At 36.6% G+C, this 27077-nt stretch overlaps 2 protein-coding genes across 2 annotated transcripts; one reads left to right on the top strand and one right to left on the bottom strand.

Annotated features, from left to right (window-relative positions):
* Positions 1 to 3986: 3986 nt before the first annotated feature.
* Positions 3987 to 20928, bottom strand: TMA16 (translation machinery associated 16 homolog). Its single transcript, XM_011363699.2, has 7 exons — positions 20790 to 20928; positions 14760 to 14872; positions 10561 to 10598; positions 9238 to 9322; positions 7928 to 8076; positions 6573 to 6615; positions 3987 to 5150 (listed from the first exon to the last, which is right to left on the bottom strand). The coding sequence occupies exons 1-7, from the start codon at positions 20790 to 20792 to the stop codon at positions 4970 to 4972; spliced, it is 612 nt and encodes a 203-aa protein (XP_011362001.1). The 5' UTR covers positions 20793 to 20928; the 3' UTR covers positions 3987 to 4969.
* Positions 20929 to 21000: 72 nt separating this feature from the next.
* On the top strand, positions 21001 to 27068 carry TKTL2 (transketolase like 2). The gene is made up of 2 exons (XM_011363696.2): positions 21001 to 21054; positions 23708 to 27068. The coding sequence occupies exon 2, from the start codon at positions 25134 to 25136 to the stop codon at positions 27012 to 27014; it is 1881 nt and encodes a 626-aa protein (XP_011361998.1). The 5' UTR covers positions 21001 to 21054; positions 23708 to 25133; the 3' UTR covers positions 27015 to 27068.
* The last annotated feature ends 9 nt before the right edge of the window (positions 27069 to 27077 follow it).

Genomic DNA, 27077 nt, shown 5'->3' with positions numbered 1-27077 from the left:
CCTTTGTTGTGGTTTCTATACTTTTTGCTTAATTTACCAGGACTTCTCCAGATTTGTATCTGTAACATTCAAATGAGCTTGAGTTCCTATCTGACAGTGGTCTGGGTTTTTAAGCAGGGTCTGAACATATCTTTAATTATTTTAAAGCCAGCAATAACAAGAGAAAACAATGGAAATAATCTATACAGATTTTCAAACCCTGTTTTAAAAAAAAAAGACTTTAAGAAAAACGATATAATACAGAGAAAGGATTTTCTCATGAATAAAGCTTGGATATACAAAAGAATGTAACAGCATTTTTCTACTCAGATAATAAGAGTAGATTCAGATAATTTCATAGATTATAAATACTAAGAGAAAGACTTTGGAATGTATTTCTAATCTAAGAGATTGGATGATTAGTGAGAAAAATGTTCCTTTCCAAAGTCCCAACAACTTCTGGGTCAAAATTCAGGGTGAAGGGACCGCCTGGCCCCGGGTGCCTACAAGCCTTTCAACTAGACTGCTAATCTTATGAGCCCATTCTTCTTCCCAAATTGGATATTTGAACTTAACAGTCTTCTCCATCTCCCAAATGACAACAAACACGCCTGGATCACAAACCATTTTCACTGCATGTTCAGCTAATGATCCCAAAGCTGAGAACTGTGAGACTCCACAGGCAACAAGGGTGTGGGGAGAGATACTGTAACTCAGGGCGATGGCAACACAGGCAGAGGGAACCGCAAGTGCCACGTCCAGAATGGGAAATGTCGAGCAAGATCCAGCCAGTAAAGAAACCACGAGCCCTTGTGAGGGTCACATAGTCGATTGCTTATACAGCAAAAGAAAGATGAACAAATGTGCCCGCTCTCCATGAGTCTTGCCCCAAGAAAGACACAAAAAGAAAAACAGCCAGATGACATGATAATGCACCATAAGGGCTGGGGCATCCTATTGCAGCTAAACAATTTTATAGCCTGCAGCTAAACCTTGAAGAGATGTAAGGTGGAAAACTCATCCTCCATCAGAAACCAGAAGGCAATGACAAACTGCCACAGGTCCTCCCTGGAGGACTGGAAGGCGAATGTGAAGTGGCCTATGGTAGTTCCTCACATATGTCCCATATCCTCATGCTCCAGGAAGATCACAAAGCATTCTTCAAAGGCCGAGGTCAGCTGCTACCAAGCCTGGACTAAGTGGATACACACACAAGGTGATCAGGGTGCTAGCACAGTACTGTTCCACTATAGGAAACACCTTAGCCATTTTAGGAATGGACAGAGGCCAGTGTGCCTAATGTATCATAAGCCACAGGCTAGCGGAAACAAGCTGAGGTTGGAGAAGGAGTCAGGAATCAAGTTATTTCAGGCCTGCGTGACTGGGGTACGGAACATGAATTTCATTCATAATATGATAGATGTCACTGTCGTATTCATCAACTGTAACAAATGTTCCACTCTGGTGGGGGATGTTGATAATGGGGGAGGCTGTGCATGTGTGGGGGCAGAGGGTATATAAGAAATTGTTTTACTTACCTCTCAATTTTGATGCAAACCTAAAACTGCTCTTAAAAAGATAATATCTTTAAAATAAAAAGTGGTTAGAAACAAAATTATACCCCATCAAATAAACAAAAATAACATTTAAAAATGTGGAATGACACTGTAACAATATTGACCAAAGGAATAGCATATTTTAGTGTACATTTTTTAAAATACATGAACAACTCTGGAGAATAAATTAAGTGAAGGAAGAATGGCGGCATGAAGGCCAGTTAGGAAGCTATTTACTGGACACGGTACAGCCAAGACGTGGTGGGTTAGGTAAGGGTGAAAGGTGGAGATGGCCTGACATGGACTGATTTGACTTTCTGTTTTGGAAATAGAACCAGAAATACCCGCTAATTAAATTAGACTAGGGGAGGGCCTTAAAGAGACACAGGGAAGAATCAGGGATGACTTATAGGCAGTTTTCTGGCTTGAGACATTAGGGGGAGAATCAACGTTCTGGAGAAGACAGTGGGAAGTGGGATCTAGGCTATAAGTAGGAGTTTTTACCATTAAAAGGAGAAAAGCTACTACATCTATTAAATCAAAAGAAAATGAGTTTCTATTTTCTCGCTGATGCATAAAAAGGTAACAGCTGAAAGTTGAGGCTAGTATTAAAGTCGAGCAAGAAAGTATAAAGTAGTAAAAAAAAAAAAATCTCAAATTTGGAAAAATGAATGTATTAAGGAAACAAATTGCTAAGCAGTCTTGAGAATCCACTTGAAATTTGCAAACATGAATTGGAAAACGGTCTGTCTGATTGCACCAGAAACGGGTATGAAGGAGACAGATAACTGAGCCTAACTTGGTTTGGGTTTTGAAAGAGAAATACTATGAAGTCGGGGGCAGAGGAATTGAGGGCATATGCAAGGAAGCAACTATGAACTCTGAATCTAAGCTGAACAAGAAAGAATCTGAAGACAAGAGATGGGTGATGTATAATGAGAGAATGAGATAAAAGTGTAGAACTTCAGCAATAGAAAAGGATAAAACAGTAAATGGAGAATGAAAGGCTCAAAGTCAAGTTTAGAGAAGTTTCAGGTGTATATAAGGATCTGGGCAGGTATGACCACTGAGAAGCCTCTTATGAGACAGAGAAAAAGACTGATAAACCTAAAAGTTACAGTGTTAGATCTGCTATCCACGAGGCTACTAGGATCACTAAAATGATTGAAATAGAAGAGAAATAAGCCAAGAGCTAAAGTCTTCAATGAATGGGCAGAAGGTTCTTCTGGGAGGGAAGATAATAAGGAAAGGGAGACAATAAGAGAACTTCAAAGAACAAAGGAAGAAATTATTTGGAAGTGAGAGTACAGCAAAAAAGACACCTATCCCATCTCCTGCCCCTGAAACACAAGGGATATATTAGTAGAAAAAGCTTCTATTTGAGGCTAAAAAGTCCTAAGGAGAAACTTATGTTGGTAAGGCAAGGAAGTGACTAGGATATCAGGGGAAAAGACCACAGATGTCAAAGTTAGGTGTTCTGAGCTTAGAAATGTATCATTAGCCTATGACCATGGAAGTCTAACTCACTGATTTAGACCAGCAGTTTGCAAACTATGGCAAGCAGGCCAAATCCAGCCTGCAGTCTATTTGTGGATAGCAAGAAACTAAGAATGATTTTTACATTTTTAAAGGGTGGTAAAACATACACACGCATGCACATACACACGATTATGCAACAGAAACTGCATTTGGCCTGAAACACCTAAAACATTTACTGTCTGGTTCTTACAAGAGAAAAGTTTGCCAGCCCCTAGTTGATTCAGAAGTGCCTACAAAGTGAGTTACTTTAACCCTGTTCCATGGCCATGGACTGCAGAAGCTATCTCACAAAGATACACTACTGACTGAAAAGGGGTCTAAATAAGAGATCACAAATTACAACTCCAGAAAGAACATGTTCTATAAACAATGATTGAGGATATCATTTAAAAGCAGTACTCTAAAGACAAATCATCTCTTAAGTGGCTTTGGTCCAGCCGGGAGTGACATAATAAATATGGTCCTAAATAGTAAATTCATCCATTCAACAAATTTTTATCTGTTCCAGTTCTAAGCATTGTGGCTTGTTATATTTTTTTGCTTTGAGAGCATAGAGAAAACTGGGAACAAATGTTTGAGGGGGAGGATGATATGCCATTTTCACAAGTCATTCATCTAACATTATGGCTTTTTAAATATTAGACAAAAGAATAGTTATTACTCTCTTTACTGTAATTTAGGACTCAGTTTTTATAACAATTTTGAGACTATATAAGGACCAAAAAAACAGAAATCTTCCAATGACTGAAGAAATAGAACTTCTTACATAACCATGAAACCATACTTTCAGATTACTAAAGCGAAAAGCAAATCAGCATCATTTACATCACTGCAAATGAAATAAGAACTTTAAGAAGTGAAATTATGAAAATAAATTTTATTTTTTATTTTCAAAAAAAGAAGCCATAACGCTTTAAATTGTTAACAAAATTTAATTGATAGCTAGGTAACCTCATATGGCATTAACATTTTTTTCTTATAAATATTCAGATACATTTGCATTGCATCTTTTAGAAAGACTAAAAGATACTTGCACTTAACAAGTTCTTTGAAGAACATTCTACTACATCCATGTTTTTCATGACACTTATACTAATAATTATATCATATGTCATTTAACTTATCTCTTAGAAGAAAAAAATAACACAATTAAAAAAATTGGTTCTCTAATCATTAGGTCTGTTCCCACAGATAAAATCTATATCACTTTTCACAATGAGAAAGCAGAAAATAAAATACAAACAGAGCTAACCTGAAATCATGTGTCCCCTTCTGTCAAAGATAACAGATCAACATAGCAAGAATAGTCACTTCATTTCTTCTTTTACCATTTAACTGTGGCTCAAAGATAATAAATAAAAATAATGCGAAAGCCATCAGTTATATGAATTCCATATCACATTCTCCCTATTTTATGAGGAAAGACAAGTTTAATGTTTAAGAGGGGATTACTAAAATATTATTACTGAAAGACAATTTTGCTATCATCACTGCTCAAGAAGTACCCATAGGACCCTTTTAGAAAACAGGTTGCTTTCCAAACCACAAAATGTGAGATTACATGATCCCAAGGAAACATGAAGAAAAAAAATGAAAACATTCTCTCTCTTTATTCATATCGCTACCTCCTGTTCTGGAAATTCAGATTAAATCAATCTTAAAGATCATTCTTTTAAATGACTATATCTTTTTTAGCAATTTAATGTAAATAAAAAGCAACATTCATTTTTAAATAACAATCATAACACTGTTTTTGAAACTGCAAATGGAATTCTCATCATGTAAGAGAATAAGCTAAACAGCAAATTCTTGTATCTAGACATTTATCATAATCGATTCGAGTACATCTTCGAATAAATAGCTCTCTATTTATTTTCAACTCAAGTTAAGGACAATTAGGCCACTGCAGTCATTTCCTCATCTGAGTCACTTGATTCATCATTTAGTTCCAATTCCCCTAACTCTTTGTCTACAGTTGTAACAGTTTTCTTCTTGCACTTCTTAGGAATTGCATCATTAGCACATATTTTTCTCATTTTAATGTTTGGCAACTTCTTCAGATCAAAATCCCATTCCCTAGATAAAAGAAAAAGTATAGCATGTTGACGGGGTGTGAGGTGGCGAAACAGGAAAAAATCAATATTCGAAACTCTGAAAGTAGCAGAACAAAGTTTATAAATTTACAGCGGATTCAAATGCACTAGAAAGAAACAATATAAATGCATTAGAGAGAATCCCACATATTCAAAACTTCCAAAGCAATACAGGAAAATATTAGGTAGAAATTACAAGGAGACTCTGTTCCATTCTTCTATCCTTCCTAACCCAAACACTTCTCTCAATCAGGCCCTATGGTATCAAGAATCTCACCAGGATGTCATGCCTGGTGAATCTCCAAAATGCATAGTCAGAAAAGTTTTCTTTTCACACATAGTGCTAAGTCACAGGTAAGTTTCAATAATCAAACAACTTTTATGGTTATATTAGAGAACTTCATTTTTCAACCTCGGCATTTATTGTGACAATCCTATGTTCATTTATTTACTTTAGGAGCAATGTAAAGTTTGTTTTGAGACCTGAACTCCAACCAGCATTACTAATAGTCTCTGCTAATTTCTTCTCTCATATCTGGCTTTCTTTGGGGGAAGAACATACATTGTTTTAGAAATAAAGAGCATACATATATCTAATTAATTAATATTATAAATAAATAAATAAATAAAGGCATAAAAAGAATCTTAAGCTCTATGTATCTAAACTATAAAAGTGAACTACTTCTTACATATCATAAATTTTATTAGAGCTCATATTTTATACATATTAAATACTAAGTATTTTTCTATGAATTCGGAAGTATATAAAAATATAAAATAAGCTGAAAGATTTCAAAGAATATGATTGGACTTAAATTTATCTAATTTCAATTAACATAACATTTCAAACCTATCAGCATGGTTAAGACCAAAATGCTTAATAAAAATCATTTTTCTAAAGACAAAGAAGCCATGTTTGAAAACTGAAAAACTAAAATTCTATTCAGTGGTCTCTCTGGTCAAAAAAGAGTACTATTAGAGAGACCACAGGACTCTCTGCTTCTGGATGACTTAGTCCTTCCCCTGGTATCAATTCCCATTAACCAACTCCTCCAAAAGAGGGTGCTGTGAACAGTTTGGAAATGTGACTCTGAGCCATCGAATCTGTTTCTGTTATTTTATCTTTCTATAAAATAAGAATAGGAGAAGAATAGTGAGATGTTCTTTTAAGTACTATATTAAAGTATTTTAAAATATTTTGAAATAAAAGCACGTCACTATCATTTCAGTGTATACCTGGTGTTTCAAATAAACACGATTTGGGAAAATTATACTTTGATGAAAGAGAAAAGGTTAAAAAAACAATTTTTTTTCAGATGTAATGTCTAGACTCAAAAAGGAAAAAAGTTTACGTCTCATATATTTTACACATAGTTTTACGGAACAATAAAAATGACAGACTCACCTAAAAGTTTTCAGATTACCAGCATTTACAATATCTGGAATCTCTGAGAAAGAAAATAATTTATGTTCATTAGGCAATGTTTTCTCAATTACAACATTTTAGTTTCTTCATTTATTATCTCAGATACAACAAATAATAATTGACAGACAGCAAGACTATCCAAAGCAAAACAAAATATCAAAGCATTGTTATGCCAGATGAAAGTAAGTTTTGCAAGTATAAAGGGCTTAGTTTAAGAAGATGATTTAAGAAGAATGATATTAAATAATAAATTCTAGCATAGAATCTCTAAAACAAAACAAAACCACAGTAGTCCCCCTTTATCTATAGTTTCACTTTCCGAGGTTTCAGTTATCTGAGATAACCTGCAGTCCGAAAATATTAAATGGAAAATTCCAGACATAAACAATTCATTGACACCCTTCTGAGTAGCGTGATGAAATCTCACAACACCCTGCCCAGGACGTGAACCACCACTTTGTTCAGAGTATCCGCTCACCTGCCTGTTAGCCACTTAGTAACTGTCCTGGGTATCAGATCCACTGTTGTGGTATTGCAGTGCTTGTGTTCAAATCACCCTTATTTTACTTAACAATGGCCCCAAAGTGCAAGCAGTGATGCTGGCAATTCGGATATGCCAAAGAGAAGCTGTAAAGTGCTTCCTTTAATTGAAAGGTGAGTCTAGCACATCTAGCAAATTATGTTGCCAGACCAACTGATTTTTTTTTAAGAGAAGCCAGAAATCTACATTTTTTTCACATGAAATCATCACGTATTTTTATGAGGACAATTAATAAGCCAATCAAATATCATTTGTAGGCCATATAGCCTTTAGGTCCTCAACTATTTTGGGGCTTTGCATGACTTTAAAATACTCTCTCCCATTAAGTGTTTTTCTTCAGTGTTGGTAAACTAGTAACATATTTGCCTTTAGGAAAGGTAAGAAATGTGACAATGCTAGGAATTAATATTTGATTTCGATAGTTTCTCAAGAATAACTGCAACAAGTATAGTTTGGTACTATAAGAATTATAAAGACAAGAAGGACATGTACCTTCTAAAGAAACAAATGGAGTTGGAGATGGGCAAGTAATAACTCTATAATAAAGCAAATAGGTATGCGCCAGAGGGGACAGGAAAACTTTACTTTTACATTAGAAAGATATGATGTCACTGTCACAATCGAAAGTTTGGGGATGTAGAAAAAAAAAAGAATTAAAAATAGTCCAGATACTCACAAAAGAAAGAAAAACAAAGGAAGAAAATCAAACTAAACTTAGTAGAATAATAAACCTTTGAAATGAATCACAAATCTGATATTGCTCTGTATTTAGAAAGAAAGAAAGAAAACACACCAAGGCCATATCCTTCATACTGCTGTCGCTCACGCTCCAATGTCTGTTTGATGACTGTCTCCCGGGCACAGTGCCGCCTTCCCTGCCTGGCTTTGATGCTGTTATGTAACTCAATCTGCTCCAGCTCACTGCTGAATCGATTTAAATACCTGAAAAGTAAGAAAATAATTCGAGTCACAAAGTTTGTATATTTGGCTGATATTAGTTCATTTAAACATAATCCTAGCTTTCGCCTGTCCTTTGAATTTTTATATTCCTTTGAGTTCAAGTCCTCAGACCTCAGCCCTTCCCTGGATAACTCAACCATTCTCAAAATTTTACCAACCAAATCACACTGCCTGTTATTAAAGTATCTGTTAAACTCCAGATCTTCATATGCAACCACTTTCTGAACGTCTCCATTTGGATATCCTGTAGAGGCTTAACACATCAAAATTGAACATGTCCTTATCCCTGTCCCCATCCATCCCTTGCCAAACCTACTGTATTTCTTTGGCTCCATATCTTAGGAAATAGTATGATCATTCATCCAGTTACTCAAATGAAGAATGTAAGTGTCCTCCTTGATTCCTCTCTCTCCCTTTTTTTCACTAAAGATTGAGACTTCTACCTTCTTCATATCTCTGTAATCCATTTCTCTTCATCACACTGCTACTAAACAAGCAGAGGCAACCACCATCTCTTAGCTGAATTACTGCATCAGCCTCTCAACAGTCTCCTGGCCAGAGCCATGCCCCCTTTCGGCCATTATCCTCATTCTTGCTACTATGACCTTTCCAAAGTTTAAATATGATCACCTCAAGTGCTTGCTATAAAAACCTCCCATGGCTCCCAATGTCCTTTGATAAAGTCCAAATTCTTAAAATGATATCTGATGTCTTCAATGAGTTGACTGTCACTTACCATACCTGTCATGATTCCCTTCTTGAACCTGTTATTTCAGTCATATTAGATGTTTGCTAGATCACTATATATGTCACTCTCACCTGTAGGCCTTTTAGATTTGCTCTATCTAGAGGCTCTTCAAACTACCTTACCTCAATCTGCTAACCTCTAGCCTTCTGGTGTCATTTTAGATGCTATTTCCCCAAGAAGCTTTTCCAGATCCCAAGAACCTTTAATAACCACCACTCCGAGGCCCAGAAAAGTTACAACCTACTGAAGTTAAGAGGCTAGGATATGAATCCAAAGTCTTTTCAATAACAAAGGCATCTGCCCTTCTATAAATCCAGAAGAGAACTCTGTCTCTTTAAGAACCAGAAAAAAGGATTCCTTTTTTTGACTCTGTTCATAACATGTCCAGTGTTTACCTTTCAATTAATTCACAAGCATCCTTCTTTGAATATCCTGCTTTCTGGGGATCAAGGTGATTTCGAAACCACTGCAGTTTTTCACCTACAACAACAAGCACCAAGATAAATACAAGTCACCATTTAAGCAGAGGTATTCATTATAATTTTCAACATTGATATGTTTAAAACAGTATCAAAATTTATTTCAATGCTAAATATAAAGACTTGTGTGGGCTCAAAGCTAATTAAACCAGTCTGTAAGAAATTAAATTGTCACATTTTAATTTGGAGAAGAGACAGGAATGAGAGGGTTGCTTTTCTGTATATTTAACCAATAAGGATGTGAAAATTTTTAAAAAAGAGAATATTTTAATATAACATGAAGTTCTAAGTATTTAAAAAGTAAAGGATAGAACTTATCTAAAATCAAATAAAATGAAAACTTAATTAGATTAATGATGAAAATGGTACTTTTCATCATTAATAAGCTGAACATTTAATAAGCAGCAGGCACTGTGTCAAGAGCTTCACAATCCTATGAGGATTAGTAGTATTATTATTCTCATTTACACATGAGAAAGGTTAAGTAACCTGTCCAGGGCTTCAAAATTAGTAAATTCATTAAGCATACAACATCTGCCAGACACAAAGAACTAACAGACTTCACTGTTAAAAGTAAATCAAACCACTGGGGTCACTTTCAGTGAGATTTCTCAGTATTAGATATAAAGAAATGGCCCTACCCAGATACTGATAACCCATTTAGAAATACTATTCCATCACTTGATGAAGCATTTTTAAAAAGTTCAAATATTTTTAATTAGAAATAAAGCCTAATAGCACTATTTTGAAATCTCAGGCTTATCTGTAAAAATTTACTAACGATAAATTTGATGTCCCCTCCCCCACAAAAATTGTGTATGTGTCCACATAATTACATATGAATTGCTGTTTCCAAATTACTTAAGCCTTAATTCTAATGGTTAAGGGGCTAGAATTAAATTCAGCTACAGATAGATGATAGATGATTAGATAGATAGATAGATAGATAGATAGATAGATAGATACAGATAGATAGACAGACAGACAAATAGATAGATAGATGTAGATAGGTAAATATAAACCAAACAATTTTTGAAAAACTGAGCTAGACATTATTAACACTGTTCTAAGAGCTTAATAATTGATTTTATTTTGTTTTGTTATAATCAAGTTTGGTAAAGAAAAATTCATTTAGATAAAAATAGTATTTCACCAGGTAAGTTAAAAGAAAAATAGGTGTAGGGCAGAACTTCACTCTACTCTAGCCAGAACATCAAATAAGTAAGGAAAGCCACTTACCAATAAAGTTGAGACGCAAAGCCTTTTCATTCTTCAACCTTGGAAGAAAAGGTATGTAACGTATTAGAAGATTTCCAAAGCAAGTTTTAAATATCTGTCAAAACAACAAAAAGAAAAACTGCCTAAAGAACCTAATTCAAAGATCATTCTTTCATACATATGAAATAATTATATTAATACAGAAACACTGAACACCATGCTTCTCTTTGAAATCACTAGAACAAAATGTTATTAGAAACATTTTTTTAGCTCTTCAATGACTAAAGGACACCTATAAAACAAATCAGTTTTGAAAACACAAAAGTTTGACTGCATTATGAATGTTCAGGCGGGTTTTGTAACATGCAGAATATCTGAGCACAAAAGAATAATGAATACCTTCTAGAAGATTGAGTGCTGCCACCAAAACCAAAATACATTACTTTTAAACTTCAACAAGAACAAAACGGAATGTTTACTTTTCATAAAGTTGAAAAGAATTATAATAATAATAAAAAAAGAACTCATTTATTCTTAGAAAACAGTCTAAGTAATATATGCCTTCTTTTGTTGATACTTATTTAGAACTAATTCATTCAGAAGAGATCTCTGGATAGTTTTTGCCACACTTGATGCCACCCACTAGGGATACAGAAATGAACAAAAAATCCACTGTCCCCACCCTAACAAAGCAGACCAGGTTTACTCTCCCACTTTTAACAATTAGAAAATTGGAGAATAAAATGAAGCCTCTTTTATAAAAAAAAAAAAAAAAAATTAGCCAAAGTTTGGGAGAAAATATTCACAGTACAAAAAAAAAAAAAACAAACAAAAAGACTTACATGAAGAATATACAAACAGTTCTTCCTACTTAATGATATACAGACAACCTAATATCAAACAGGACAAAAGATTTTAACCAATTTTTTCATCAAACAAAAGGCATATAAATGACTAATAAGCGTATCGAAAGATATGTGACATCATCAGCCATCAAGATTACAAGTGTGCAAATTGAAACCACACTGAATACTACGATACACCTACTAGATTGGCTGAAATTTAAAAAAAAAAAAAAACTGATAATACAACGTGTCTCAGAGGATACAGAGCAAATGAACACTTATACACTGGAATAGTATGATCATTTTGGAAAAGGCAATACTTAATATCATCCCTTTCAGATGACCTGCAATTCTTAAAAACTTAATTTCTTATAATGACCCAGCAATTCAAGTTCTATGAACTGAAAGAAAAATGAAAACATGTCTACACAAATATCATGCTGAGAAATGTTGCTATGCTAAAAAATCATAAAATAAAGCTAAAATCATGATACAGAATAGCGATTTGCTGCCTATAAATTCTGCGTTGCTTGAAATGTGCTAGTCTTCAAACCATACTAGTTTCTTTTAACATCAACAGAAGCCATATTTCATATAGTTCTAAATCAGAGCATTCAAATACTAAGGATGAAGAACATGTTTGAAATCTTACTCTGTTGCTATTCACTCTTGCACTATCTTTTAGTAGTCAGAGGACATCAGTAAAAGTCAATCTGATCAACCTAGCGGATTCGTATTCTCTACCACTGGCCAAAGGCACTGCATCCTAACGGGTAATGTCCCTCATTCCTCACTCCACACCACCACCTCTCTTTCTCCCTAAAAAAAAAAAAGAGCCTTACGAAGTGGGACAAAGAATCCTGGGTTCTGTGAAAAAAGTAGAGAGACTGGATACAAGCTTCCTGGTTACCTATGTTCCTTAGAAAACTAAGCATCTTTGGTAGGCAGCAACAAGAGGTGGTAGTATCTATGATGGTCTCCACTGATCTTTGCTTCTTGATAGTCATGTCTTTGAGTGTGGCTGGACCTAGTGACTCACTTCTAACAAATAAAACAGTACAACAGTGATGGATATCATTCCTAAATTAGGTTACAAAGATGGTCTTTTATCTTGGTCACCCCCTCTCGCTCTCTCTGAGCCTTTGCTCTGGAAGAACCAAGCTGTCGAGTTATGAGTAGCCCCCTACAGAGAGGCTCACGTGACAAGGAACTTATGTCTTCAGCTAACTGCCAGCAATGACTTGAAGCGTGCCAACAGCCACGTGAGTAAGCTTGGAAGCAAAACCTCTGAGATGAATGCAGCCCCAAACATCATCTTGATTGTAACCCCGTGAGAGGCTCTGAGCCAGAAGCACCCAGTTAAGTAGCAACTGAGATTACTGATGGAGAAACTGTGTTTATTTCAAGCTGTTTAAGATGTGTGGTATAATTTCTTATGCAGCAATCAGTAATTAAAGCAGTATTTGATAACTGCTATTCATTTCTTAAAAGCCACAGGCACCTTAAAGTCAAGTTAAAGTCCCATCAATACCTTTTCTATCATCCTGCTTACAGCTGTCCCAACAGTCTGAGTATCTTGTCACCAACCAACTTTTGAAAAATACAACTCAGCATTTCTATCTTCCTGGAAGTGGTGCTCTAGTGCAGGAGATGAGCAGCATTTTAAGATGATATTTGTGACCACGCTCCCATTTAAATAAAAAATGATTCATGATCAGTGATGCTGACGCTCAAAAAACTGACACCATTTGATGTGGCAGGCAACATACTGAAAAGCTCTATTCTCGGGGTTACTTTGTCTTTATTTAATTTGACTCAGAGCTCTCTCTGTAGGAACAGCCCCATCCCCACGTTGTTTCTGGAAAAAAATCAGCAGTAATTGTCCAAGATCGTGGTTACCTGAATAATATTACCAGTTGGAAGCTTACAAAAGCCTGACCAAAAAATTTTAAAGGAAAAACTGGGAAATGAAAGGTCCATAGAGGGCTTTGAAAAGCTCGTTCCAACATATTCCCGGGAATCTAGAATGCCATGTGCATATTTAGGACTAGTTCATGCCAAGAAAAGATCTGAGAAACATCTAATCTCTCACCTCTGCCAAACCCTGAGGCTCTGTGCAAACAAGAAACGAAGTCTAAGTAAAATGCAACTGGAGTGTTGACGGCATGGCCAATAGATGCACAGAGTCCCTCAACAAAGGCTGAGAGAACTCTTAGTTAAAGGAATTCAGAAAAATCTTTGTCTAGATGTTAGCTGACCACTAACTGAGCAGAAATTTCAATGGCCATACACAACAAACAGACTTTACAAAATCAGTCCAGAAAAAGACACAAAGCAAACAACAACAACAAAACAGCATACCTGAAGATAGTATAAATGTATATTTGTTTGTACTACCTTTCTTCTCATTTAAGACAAAAAAACAATAATTATGAACTGTGTTTATGGCCTTAAAATGTATAAAGATGTAATTTATATGGCAATAATAGTACAAAGGCAGGAATGGGAATGAAACTATAGTGGAGCGAATTTTTGCATACTATTGAAATTAATTTGACATTAACCTCAATTAGATTGTTTTAAGACGTAATCTCCAGAGCTGCAACTAAGAAATAACTCAAAAAAATAATGATCTCTACTTTCCTAAACGATTTCCATATTACTAAATCAAATTACTAAATCAATTCTCAGTCCTCATATTAATCAACAGCAAATGACATAGGTCGATCATCACCTTCTCTCTGAAACACTATGTTTTTTTCTTCCTTCTCAGTCTCACTTGTTGGATCCTCCTTTTTCTAATCTCTCAATGGTGAAGGGCCTCTGGACTCAATCCTTGGCTCCCTTCTAACCCTTATCCACACTTACTCATTAGGTGACCTAACATAGTCTCATGGCTTGCAGTCTTATGTCGATGCTGATGGCTCCCAAATTCGTGTCTACATCCCCATCCTAGGCCTCTGAACACTAAACACATCCAGCTGCTCATTCAATATCTCTTTTTATATGTCTAATATGTATTTTAACCTATATGCCCAATATATATATGTGCTTAGCACACTCCCTCACATCTTTTAGTTCTGTTTTTCACCAATGCACAATACAAATTCTTCAGAGAAGACTTCCATGACTACCCGATGTAAAATAGAACTTCTCCCTCACTCTCCATCCCATAGTCCTTTTTAGTTTTTCTTCACTGCACTCATCATAATCTATTTAAATTTATGTATCTCTTACAGGTAAGCTCTATAAGAGCTGAATTCATGTTCAGTTTTACCTTCGATGCATAGAAGATACTTAACACATTCATTAAAGGAAGATGAGGAATATTGATGAGGGAGAAATGCACAATACAAATGATAAAAAGACACCTACTTTTCCTTTTTTTCTTGTTTGTGGGTCTCTCTTGTAATTTGAGCTGCTTTTCTACTATACGGATGGATGACTTTTTTTTCCCGTCCTGCATTTTTTCCCTTTGGTGCTTTAGGCTAAAATGTAAGAAAATATATGACATATATGTCAGATACATAAGTGATTTCTGTCAAAAAAAAAATTTTTCTTTGGAAATAAATTTTAAAAACAGCAATATAACAGAAAAACTGAGCCAGAAACGCTATATAGTAGGAGTCAGGAGATAAGCCAGACCTTTTAAATAATTCAAAGTCTTTGTTTCCATGGTAATAACAGAAAAAATATATTCAGAACTACTCTCCACATAAGGTAAGAAAATAAACAGAAAGGGTCAATAAACACAGCTCTTCAACGGTTCCACCTTCAATGTGGACACAGAGAATGCAGATAGTGAGAGGACACAAAGTTGGAAATTTGTTATAGTTAAGAAAGTTAAGAGGGGGAGGCAGAAGAAAACATAGCATGTTTAATGACAGCTCGATTGTAGAAGTTACACATATTACACAGTGGACAGTGAACCAAACAAAGTCAAAGCTGGGCTCATAGGAAAATAGGAACGGAGAAAATAATGGAGTCCCTCTCCAAATTAGCATATCCAAAGGAAACAAATTATTTTCCCATTCAAGTCTTATGCCAGTTAATTAGGTCACGATTTAATCAGTCCTCTAAACTAGACATTTCAGTAATTCTTTATTCCTACATAATTCTGTATCTTATCACACCTGTTATTATTTAGGAATTAGGTTTGCCTTCCTATAATTGAAACCCAAAATAATAATGGCTTAACCCAGATAAAATTTAGTTCTCTCATGTAAAAAAGTAGAAGCTGGAGGCTCTGCTCCACAAAGCCCTCAGAGATCCAGGCTCCTTTCATCTTGTTATCTGCCATCCTCAGGCTATGCAATCTCCTGCATGTCTATATAGTCCAAGATGGCCCAATACCAGCTCTAAACTCCAGCCAGTGAGAAACAGAAAAGAAAATCAAAAAGTATACCACTTTCCTTTAAGAGCAATATTTGGGAAGTTGCAGATTCTTCTGCTTGCATCCCACTGACCAAAATTTAATCGGAGGGTTATATAAAGGAGAGTTGTAAATACAATATTTAGTCTCAGAAAAAAATAAATTATTATACAGGAAAAGGAAAGTCTATTAGGGGACAGCTGTCTCTAACATTCTTAATGCTCCACAGGCCAAGTGTTTCTAGAATCTCTTCAAAATATTGTTACTGCCTTAATTCAGCCTCATCTTTCATGACTACGGTGGTCTTTAGGTTCTCACTAGCCCTTTTTTCATGTAAGTCACAGAGATTATTTTTCTACAGCACTAACTCTACTAGCTCAGTTAGGTCCCAAGTCCTTAACCTGGAAAACAACCTAACCGACCCATGTCCCCAGCACCCTTTCTCTTTCTTAAAAATGCCAGCATCTCATTCGTATTGGACTTCTTGCCATTTCCAGGACACATCTTGCTGTTTTATAACATCTTGAGACTGTACTTATTACCTCTGCCTGAAAAATCTGTTTCCTTATTTGTCCTTTGATAGGACAAGTCAAAGTCATTTCTTCTGTAAAACTCTCCAGGTAGAATTAAAATGACCACCAATTTCTCATTTATACATTCATTCATTCCTTCAACAAATATTTATTAAAATATTCGACAAATATTTATTGCTCACTTCTTGATAAACCTGAAGATAGCTCCAAATCTGAAACCCGGAATGGTATTGGAAGTTGGTTCCAGTTATAAGGGAATAAAGAGTAAAACCATCATAAAAAAGTATGTGCATTCTTTCGTGTATCTCTCTGCACATGTAGAGGTAGGGGTGAGGGAAGGTGTGATAAGGATTTTTTATGCATAAAGTTTACCTAGCAAGCATGAATCAAGTAAAAATTTTCAGAATTCATGGTAGGTTGCCCCTAAGATGGCCTCCAATGAATCCCACCTCCTGATATTCACACCCGTGTGTAATCCTCCACCCTTGAGTGTGGACCTAGTGACGCATTTTTAATAAACAGCATTTGACAAGTGATGAGATTTCAACCCCGAGTTTAGGTTTTGGAAGGACTGGCTTCTATCTGGCCTACTCTCTCTTTTGCTCTCTCATTTGGCTTGCTCACATGGAAACCAACTGTTAGGTAGTGAGCTGCTCTATGGAGAAGCCTATGTGACAGATAACTGAGGGAGGCCTCCAGCCAATAGCCAGTGAAGAACTGAGGTCTGCAGTCCAATAGTCCATGAGATGAATGTACCAAGAACCAGGTGAGTGAGCTGGGAAGTAGATCCTCCCAAGTTGTGTCTTGGGATTAAACCACAGCTCTACCTTGATTACAACCTTGTGAGAAACCTAGAGGCAGAAACCTGGTAAGCCTGACCCACAGAAACTCTGAGATAATGAATACTCCTGTTGGAAGCCACCAAATTTGGGGATAACTTGTTACACAGACAGGGAAAACTAATGCAAGACCCCTTCCCCCCAATAAAAAACCAAAGACGTGCTCTTTAAAAGATATCTTTGTTTCGTAGCCTAACAAATAAAATGAAACAAGTCACAAAAATCTCAAGAAAAAAACACTCTCTGAAGCCACTAAAATTTAACAACTAAAGTTACAGAGCCATGTAACACTATTTCAGAAGTATGTTCAAGTCTATAGAAAAATTTCCTTTAAAAATTTAAAAACTTTCTTTAGAACAAGAAATAGTTTGATACCCTTGGAGTATGAAAACGTCCTCATAGCTTTAGAAGATCACTAAGAACCTCTGAGACTGAGTACAGAGAAGGTACAAAGAAACTGAACTTGTATTCTGACTCAAGTGTAGTTTATGATTCCTTATAATAACTTATTCATGAAAAGGTTGCCTCAAGGTAGGGTATGTATATATAATAAGATGCAGAAATATGTACAATAAAACATTAAATTTCAAAATATTTTCATATTTTTCAACATCTCACAATAAAAAACAAAATGCTTCAACAGGAGAAAACTGAAGTAAAACCCTATCAATAAAATATTAATCTATTAAAGACTCTATTAAACTAAATATCTCTTAACTAAAAAAGCAATTAATTTCCATTAGTGGTGGGGAGGGTTCTCCAAATTTATTTTGTAAGAGTATCTGACAATTCATGAACAGTACAGAATATAAACATATAACAAAACTGGGGAAGAGGGCTTAAGGTGTATTTTCTATGGAAGATTAACATTTTATGTTTTAAAAGCAACAAAGTTAACTTTCAAAGATATAGAAAAAATATAATTTCTTTTCATAGACTGTTTTGAATAACTATGCTACCTTTAAAAAGTTTCTAGCAGCACAGCAATATTCCAGTTGGAAATCCTTCATTGAAAGTATCTTTGCTACAATCTTAGTGATTACTTCAGAAAACTGATTCTAAACTATTCTTTAAATTCAGAATTTAGAGTAATAGACGAAAACACACAGTTTACTCAAAAAAAAAGCAACAGAGAGTTATGTCAGGGGTGATATGCTTCATACATTCCTGTTAAAATAAAAAATAACAAAAAAAAATAGGAAGTAGATTGGTAGTTGTCAGGGGTGAGTGGTGGGGCAAGCAAATGAGTGACAGTGATCAATGGGTACAAACTTCCAGTTATGAGATGAATAAGTTCTGGGGATCTAAAGTACACCGTTGTGACTATAGTTAGCAATACTGTATTGTATACTTGAAAGTTGCTAAGAGAGTAAATCTTAAAAGTTCTCACAACAGGAAAAACAATGGAACAATGCTAAATAAGGGATTATTAACTAAGCTTATTGTGGCAAAAATCATATATGTATAACAAAACATGTTATACATATTATACTTACACAATGTTATATGTCAATTATATCTCAATACAGCTGAAGGAAAAAATAAGATGTATTAGTATTAGGCTGATTTGTTGTTATAGCTTACATTTATAGGTGTGAACCCAACAACACACAATTCTTGTCATTAAGGAATATGTAGGTAGTCAGTTATAGTTAATGCCCACAATAATCAAGGGAGGATGATGGTACACTTTTTAATGGTTTATAATCTAGCTAGGTAGATAAGCACACTTATACTCTATAATGGGCTTATATTTTAAAAAAAAAAGAGGGAGACCAGCACCAAACTTAAAAGCACTAAAACTTTTTTAAATGCAGAAAAAGTGTTGGGTGGGATGGATTAGTTTGAAAAGATTCATGTTGGAAGTTATGTAGATTACATCAAATGAATAAAAATATATATATATATATATAAAGAATAAAATAAAATAAAGATTCGTGTTAGTTAAGTTTTGATATAAGGAAAAGGTATGAACTTTTGAAGCTCCAGGAAACATTCACAGTAAGGGAAAATAAATGAACAAAGAAACAAAGGTGGACAACTACTAGCTGTACCGTTACTATTTACTACTATTACTAAAGTTAATTACAACTAATATTTACTAAATATGAGATCAAGATAATTGGTTTATATTTAATTTTCACAATTATCTGAGGTAGGCACTATGGATATCCCAATTTGATAGGGCAACTGACATAACTTAGCAAAGACAGGTGCCAGACTCAGTCTACTGCGTTACCATAGCCCACATTCTGAGCTCTACTGAAATAAGTTTAGAGTAACTGATAGAAGTCTAGATAGAAAACCTCCAGTACTGAGCTGAGTTTAAATTCAAGAGAGGATGCAGCAGTCATGAAGACATACCAGAAAAAATGACAGGGCAGGAAATGTGCCAAGTAGAACAGATTTATAAGTCATTCTTTTGACTCTTACGATAGGGCAATATGCTACTACTATAGCCTGACAAAGTGAAGTTCTGATAGTCAGGGACAACTACAACCAAATATCAACCAAGCCCCAAATCACTCACACAATCACATTATTAATGTTTTAATGTTCCACTCTGAAAAGGAAAAGCTATGAAAGAAAATTATAAAGGGTTGGATATAGCACAAGTGTAGTGATAAGTAAAAGAATGGATTTACACAAACGTGAATATAATCTAAAGCAAAGACTACAGATAAGACATGAAAGATAAAAATGACAGCCAAATAAAAAAGAAAAAGAAAAAAAAAGTTGAGGCCAGAATATCATAACTTTTACCAGGTTACAACCTTCATGTTGTTTTTACTAAAAACTAGTTGAAAATGAATATTAATAAAACATGAAACTATTCAAGAATTAGTCTCAAGAACATAATATGTGAAAAAAGCAAGAAGAAACCACAAATAGTTTTGAAATACAAATGTAAGTGGTAGCTATAAAGAAAAGCAAGGGAATTATAAATACAGAATTTAGATATTGTTTCCCTTTGAGGGGCTCCTGAAGGTTATAGGATCAAGAAGGCGAACAGAGGCTTTCAAAAGCTATGTTGTCTTATTTCTTTAAATGGATAATAGATTAACAAGAGTACTTGTACTGCTAATCTTTACTCTTAAGTGTTATATAAACACTCTTTCACGTCTGCTCAATTTTTAATAAAAATAACAATACAGTTTCAGTGCCCTTATGGGAATAGGAGACGTGAAGGCAAGATTTGGGGCGGGAGTGGGTCACTAGAGGGTGGTGAATGGACGCCAACGAAGAGGCGACTGAACCCACCCTGTTTATACCGGTAGAAGCGAGGCACAGGTGTATGGAAGAAGCGCTTCCACGAGTTTTGCCGACTCCTTGCAACCCCCTACACTGGTGAGTAGCGAAAAACGTAAAGGTGCGGATTTTTCCCCGGAGCGGAACCAGAGGCCGGGAAGTTTAGGCACGAAACGAAAAGTGGCAGGGCGCCCTGTGAGCACTTCAGAACTAAGAATCTGAACCTGATGGTCCGGACGCTGGACCCGGGCCCCTCCTTCGAGCTGCCTAGCCCCCAAACCCCTGTGTGCAGCCCAGTATAATCACTTCGCATCCTCCTCTCTCCCAGCTTCCCAAGACCTCCCTCTCCCGCCTCCCCAGACGGATGGGAGCCTTCCAGGGAGACAAGCGGGTTCAGGGGAGCGGGCCCCACCATGGTGACGTCCCCGCAGCCCCGGGGGGAGCTTCTGCACTCCAGAGCCCGGCAACCTCACCACCAGCAGAACCAGCAGCTCACCGTGGAACTCCTGCCCAAACACACGTGGGGCCGAAGAAGCTTGGGCGGAGCCGACCGGAAGAGGAGGGACGAGTACGTTTCTCTAAAACGTCCGGGAGAACCGAGCCCTTGTCTTTTTCGCCCGAGTTGGACGTTTAAGCCGTAACCAGCGAGCAGACTCCCTGCGAGGCCGCAAGACAAGGTGGGAGGCGGAGCGTGGAGCGGGAGGGCGAACTTGGCCCCGCGCCAAGTGCGAGGCGGGGTTTTGAGCTGTGCTTAAAGACGCCTGGAGCTTCAGCCCAGTAGCGTCCCAGGCTCGGACTTGGATCTTGAGCATCCGTCCGGGTGCACAGATCCGGAGCTGCTGAATAAGGCTCGCCTCCTGGGATCCCCTTTCTCGCAGAGGCTGGCCCCTTCCAGGGCAGACTGCTCAAAAATGACAAAATGACCACACACCACCCCGTCCTCCTCTTCAATCCAACACCCCCGCACTCAATAACTACTGTAGTTTGTAGATATTTCCCTGTGCTTTAACAAATACGCAGAGGTGTGTGTTTGTGTATAATGGTTAAGTATTTATTAACATTATGTATTGATAAAATAAGAATGCATGCTTAATTTCTAGGGTGACCATTAAAAGAACAGAAATAGTGTAACTTTGAATAGGATACAAACAAATAGAGAAAACAGAATAATTTGGAAAACACTCGGATCATTCAAAGCAAGGAAATAAAGGGGGAAAATAAGACTAGGGAAAATGGAAAAGAAAAATATGGTGATGGATTTAAATACATATAACAATAATTATGGACTAAGTGCCCTAATTTAAAAACTAACATGTCATATTGGATTTAAAACATATGACTCTGCCCTGATTATGAGACATATATAAAATATAAGGAAACAGAAAAATTAAAAATCAAAGAAATAGGTGTGCTAAGCGAATATGAATGAAAAGAATATTCGTATAGATATATTAATGTACAAAATAGACTGTAAATCAAAAAGTATTATGGTAGAAAAGATCACTTCATAATGATAAAAAGTTTCTATTTGATATATACATGTACTTAGTAAGATAGCTCCAAATATACAATGGAAAAACTGATAAAATTTCAAGCAGTAGAAAAACCAACTGCCTTGGTGGGAAATTACCTTTTTTTAGTAATTAATAGAAAAAAACTAATAAAGATTTAAAATGATTTAGAAGACTTGACCACAACACAATTTGGCCTAGCAGATCTATTTAGAATACTGTTTCCAGTGCTTGCAAGAATACATTTTTTCCCCCAATAAACCTATTGTCTTTCAAAAGAATTTTACCCTTACTTGCTCCATACTCTGCCAACTAAACTAACCAAATTCAAGACATGGAAGAAAAAAAAATGAACTCGGCACCTGTGCCTTTCTTTAACAATATTTTAGATAAAATATAAGTGTAACTTTAGTATTCTCAGTCTCTAAATATAACTCACCCTTATAGAGCAAATGTATGTATTTTCATAAATCAGTGTAGATCTCCTGAGTAATCATTATGTGTATTATTTTCTGTACTGTACTGCAACACAGTAGAAATTGCACTTACCAATACCTGCAATTTATATTTTTCCCTTCATAGCTATTTGTATTAGTGATCCTGCTAGGTGTTATTTTTATTTGAAGCACACCCTACAATAAACATTTTTCCATACTATTAAAAAAAAAGCATTTATTTTCAACAGACTTTAAATCAAGGATCAAACTGGCAGATATGTTTTATTTTATGGATTTTTTTTGCTAACAATGTGTTCACAAATTTTTCAGTTTTGAATGTCTACATAGGCTTGTATTCTCCAGTTTGTCACAGGCACCTTCCAACCCTCTTACATAATATCTGACATTCATGTACTCATGGTACCTCTCTAGCTCAGTAGGTACTTGAGTTTGCCATACCCAACTTTGTGTGGATAAACAAAAATTAATAAATGAATAATTTCTTCCCATTTGCAGAAAACTTTTGATTATCTTCCAATATGACCTCTAAAATGAGTTAATGGACTTTTCTCCAAGACAACTAAATTTTGAGCATGTTGACCTAAAAATATTTGGCTGGCCTTTTGTCAGTGATAGCCTCTTCTAAATGGGGGAAATAGAATGTGTTTTTATGGCTTTGATTTATTTGACTAAGTTGTGATCACAGCCGCATTGGATAATTTTGCATTATCAAATTATGCATACTTTATTTGGTTATTTTTTATTGTATGTTTTAAAATGGATTCTAAAAGGCTAATATGTTTAAAGGAAATATTATTAGTAACTTTTATATAACTTCATACTTCCCTTTAAAAATATCTCACAACACTTTGAAATATTTTACAGATAATTTATAAAATATCGTTGTCCTTATAGTGTAAAAATTCCACACAGTCTCCTAGAATGATAGTGGAAAATTCATACTCACTATCTAGGATATTAAATCTCCAATACCACATTCCTTTCTCAACACAACTGACCTTTACTAATGTGAAAAAACTTTTTATTTAATACTTTGGGAAACACTTGTGCAATACTTTAAATGAATGGAAGAATTTGGGAACTTGAAATGTTAAGTAGTTCCTATTTCTCCTATCTTTTATTCATGTGAACACTGCCTCATACATCATTTTTAAATGATCATGTTTACCAATTACTTGGATTTATTAGAGCTCTCCTCAGCCAAAATAACAGTGAGCTACCAGTGTTCATACTAAGTGTTTTCCTGTAAGCCACTAGTAGTTTTCTATTATTATGCTCTGAATATCTTTTTTCTCTAATTGCCATCTTTACTCCCAGTCTAACTCTAGTTTGTTTTTATTTTCTCTTCCTTTGTCTAAAAGGATAAGCAAACATTAATTTGCAAAGGGCATGGGGAGTAATGAATACAAGATGACCTCTTAAGGACTTTTCCTATTCCAACATTCCTTCAGCAAGACTTAAAATCTTGTTCGTGTCATACCATTAGGGTTTATTCTAATATGTATCCTTAAAAATGCAAATGATGAAACTAGTGTAAATGGCAAATAATATTTAAAATATTTTTCTGAGATATATAAAGAGTAACAAGACCCCATGAGTTAGTTGTTTGCGACTTGATTGACTGGACTCTCAAATTGTCTGGGGGAGCTTTTAAATTTATTGATGCCTAGATACATTGCCCAGAGATTCTGATTTAATTGGTTTGGAGTGCAGCCTGCACATGAAATTTTAAAAAACTCTCCAGATGATGCTAAAGTACAACCAATGTTGAGAACCACTGGTCTATTTGAAGATGATCATCTGCTCTTAACTTTGACTACACATTAGAATCACTGCTTGCATTTAAAAAAAATATAGCTTCCCAGACTCTACTTCCACAGATTCAGATTCAATTTGCCTGGGGTGGAACCCAGTATTGTTTTTTGTTTTTATCTGTTTTGTTTTCAGTGTCATGATTTTAAAGTGAAGTCAATGCTACTGCTCGAGAATCAAGATCTCGCGGCACGGGAGATGACACATCATCATTGAGTTTTGGGGTTTTTTTTGTTTTTTGTTTTTGATGACAAGCTATACCCCTTCCCCACTAGAAGAGCTCGTGGCACAAATTTAGTTTTATAACTAAAGTAAGTAAATTAATTCTGTTTTTAAAATTATTATTTGTAGTAACAATAATAGTATTTTAGGGTGTCCTGGAAAATTGTAGTTCTAGACATTCTGCCATTGAGTGGTTTCAGATTCGTTTCTCCTGTAAGTCAAAATCAAAATTTTGCTCTGAGAAAGTCTGCGTTGCCATACTAGGTTAGATTGAAAGTGACTGAAATTAAAAAAAAAAAAAAAGGAGGTGACTTTGGATCACTTCTATTAAGGCTCTGCTGTAAACAGTGACGTCTTGGATATAGCGTTAATGCAGAAGCACAACCTCACAAATAGCTTCCTGTAACATGGATATAAGAATGCCCCCTTTTGAATTTATAACATGAGGAAATGTATAAATTTATTTTTAATAATGTTGAACATGAAAGTAACAAAGTAAATATTGGAAATCCATTCACCTAGGCTCGGAAGGTGAGTCATTTGCAGAGAAAGAAGCGGGGGCGTGCAGAGGGTCCCGAGGTGGTGGGTGGCCCCAGGCGCGTGATCCCCACTGGCTGCTCTCGCCTTCGCCGGTTGCTGACTGAGCTCGTTACCAGCACGAGCGGGGGGCAGGGGGTGTGGCGGTCACGTGACGGAACGGCCACTTGGTGGTCAGGCAACGTTTGCTCTGCGGGAAGCAGCAAGAGTGCTGCCATGGCCGACGATGATGCCAAACCCGATGCGGACACTGTGCAGGTGCTGCGGGACCTGGCCAACCGCCTGCGGATCCATTCCATCAGGGCCACGTGTGCCTCCCGCTCCGGCCACCCCACGTCCTGTTGCAGCGCAGCCGAGATCATGTCGGTACTCTTCTTCCACACGATGAGGTATAAACAGACAGACCCAGAACATCCCGACAATGACAGGTTCATTCTCTCCAAGGGCCATGCAGCTCCAATCCTCTATGCTGCTTGGGCAGAGGTGGGTGATGTCAGCGAATCCGACTTGCTGAACTTGAGAAAAAGTCATTGTGACTTGGAGGGACATCCCACCCCAAGACTGTCGTTTGTTGATGTGGCAACAGGGTCGCTTGGGCAAGGATTAGGTGCCGCGTGTGGAATGGCTTACACCGGCAAGTACTTTGACAAGGCCAGTTACAGGGTGTTCTGCCTTATGGGAGATGGCGAATCCTCGGAAGGCTCTGTCTGGGAGGCTTTGGCCTTTGCTTCCCACTACAATTTGGATAATCTTGTGGCAGTCTTCGATGTCAACCGTTTGGGACAAAGTGGCGTCGCGCCCCTTGAGCATTGTACAGACATCTATCAGAATCGCTGTGAAGCTTTTGGGTGGAATACTTACTTAGTGGATGGCCATGATGTGGAAGCTTTGTGCCAAGCATTTGCGCAAGCAGCTCAAGTGAAGAACAAGCCCACTGCTATAGTAGCAAAGACCTTCAAAGGCCGGGGTATTCCTAATGTTGAGGATGCAGAAAATTGGCATGGGAAACCAATGCCTAAAGAAAGAGCAGATGCGATCATCAAATTAATTGAGAGTCAGATACAGACCAACAAGAATCTCATCCCAAAACCCCCTGTTGAAGATTCACCTCAGATCAACATCAAAAATATAAAAATGACCTGTCTGCCTGATTATAAAGTTGGTGACAAGATAGCCACTAGGAAAGCATATGGTTTGGCTGTAGCTAAACTGGGCCATGCAAATAAAAGAGTTATTGTCCTGGATGGTGACACAAAGAACTCCACCTTTTCTGAGATATTCAAGAAAGAACACCCTGAACGTTTTATCGAGTGTTTTATTGCTGAGCAAAACATGGTAAGTGTGGCACTGGGCTGTGCCACACGTGGTCGAACCATTGCTTTTGTTAGTACCTTTGCTGCCTTTTTGACTCGAGCATTTGATCAAATCCGAATGGGCGCCATATCTCAAGCCAATATCAATCTCACTGGTTCCCACTGTGGGATATCCATAGGTGAAGATGGACCCTCCCAGATGGCCCTAGAGGATCTAGCCATGTTCCGAAGCATTCCCAATTGCACTGTTTTCTACCCAAGTGATGCCATCTCAACAGAACATGCTGTTTATCTGGCTGCCAATACTAAAGGGATGTGCTTCATTCGGACCAGCCGACCAGAAACTGCAGTTATTTATACCCCACAAGAAAATTTTGAGATCGGACAGGCCAAGGTCATCCGCCACAGTGTCAATGACAAAGTCACAGTTATTGGAGCTGGAGTTACTCTGCATGAAGCCTTAGCAGCTGCTGACCATCTTTCTCAACAAGGTATTTCTATCCGTGTCATTGACCTATTTACCATTAAACCTCTGGACGTTGCCACTATCGTCTCCAATGCAAAAGCTACAGGCGGCCAGATTATCACAGTGGAAGATCACTATCGAGAAGGAGGCATTGGAGAAGCTGTCTGTGCAGCTGTCTCCAGGGAGCCTGACATCCTTGTTCATCAACTGGCAGTGTCAGGAGTCCCTCGAAGTGGGAAACCTAGCGAATTGCTGGATATGTTTGGAATCAGTGCCAGACACATCACAGAGGCTGTGAAATATACTTTAATGAATTAAAATAGCTGATTTCTTCAAAAGTCAGTCTGTTGGCTTTGGTCTTAAAACACTGTTATCTTTTAT

This window comes from Pteropus vampyrus, unplaced genomic scaffold (assembly GCF_000151845.1).
Source record: "Pteropus vampyrus isolate Shadow unplaced genomic scaffold, Pvam_2.0 Scaffold88, whole genome shotgun sequence".
Classification (NCBI taxonomy): domain Eukaryota; kingdom Metazoa; phylum Chordata; class Mammalia; order Chiroptera; family Pteropodidae; genus Pteropus; species Pteropus vampyrus.
Note: the sequence above shows the minus strand (reverse complement) of the source record. Positions and strands in the feature narration are given on the sequence as shown.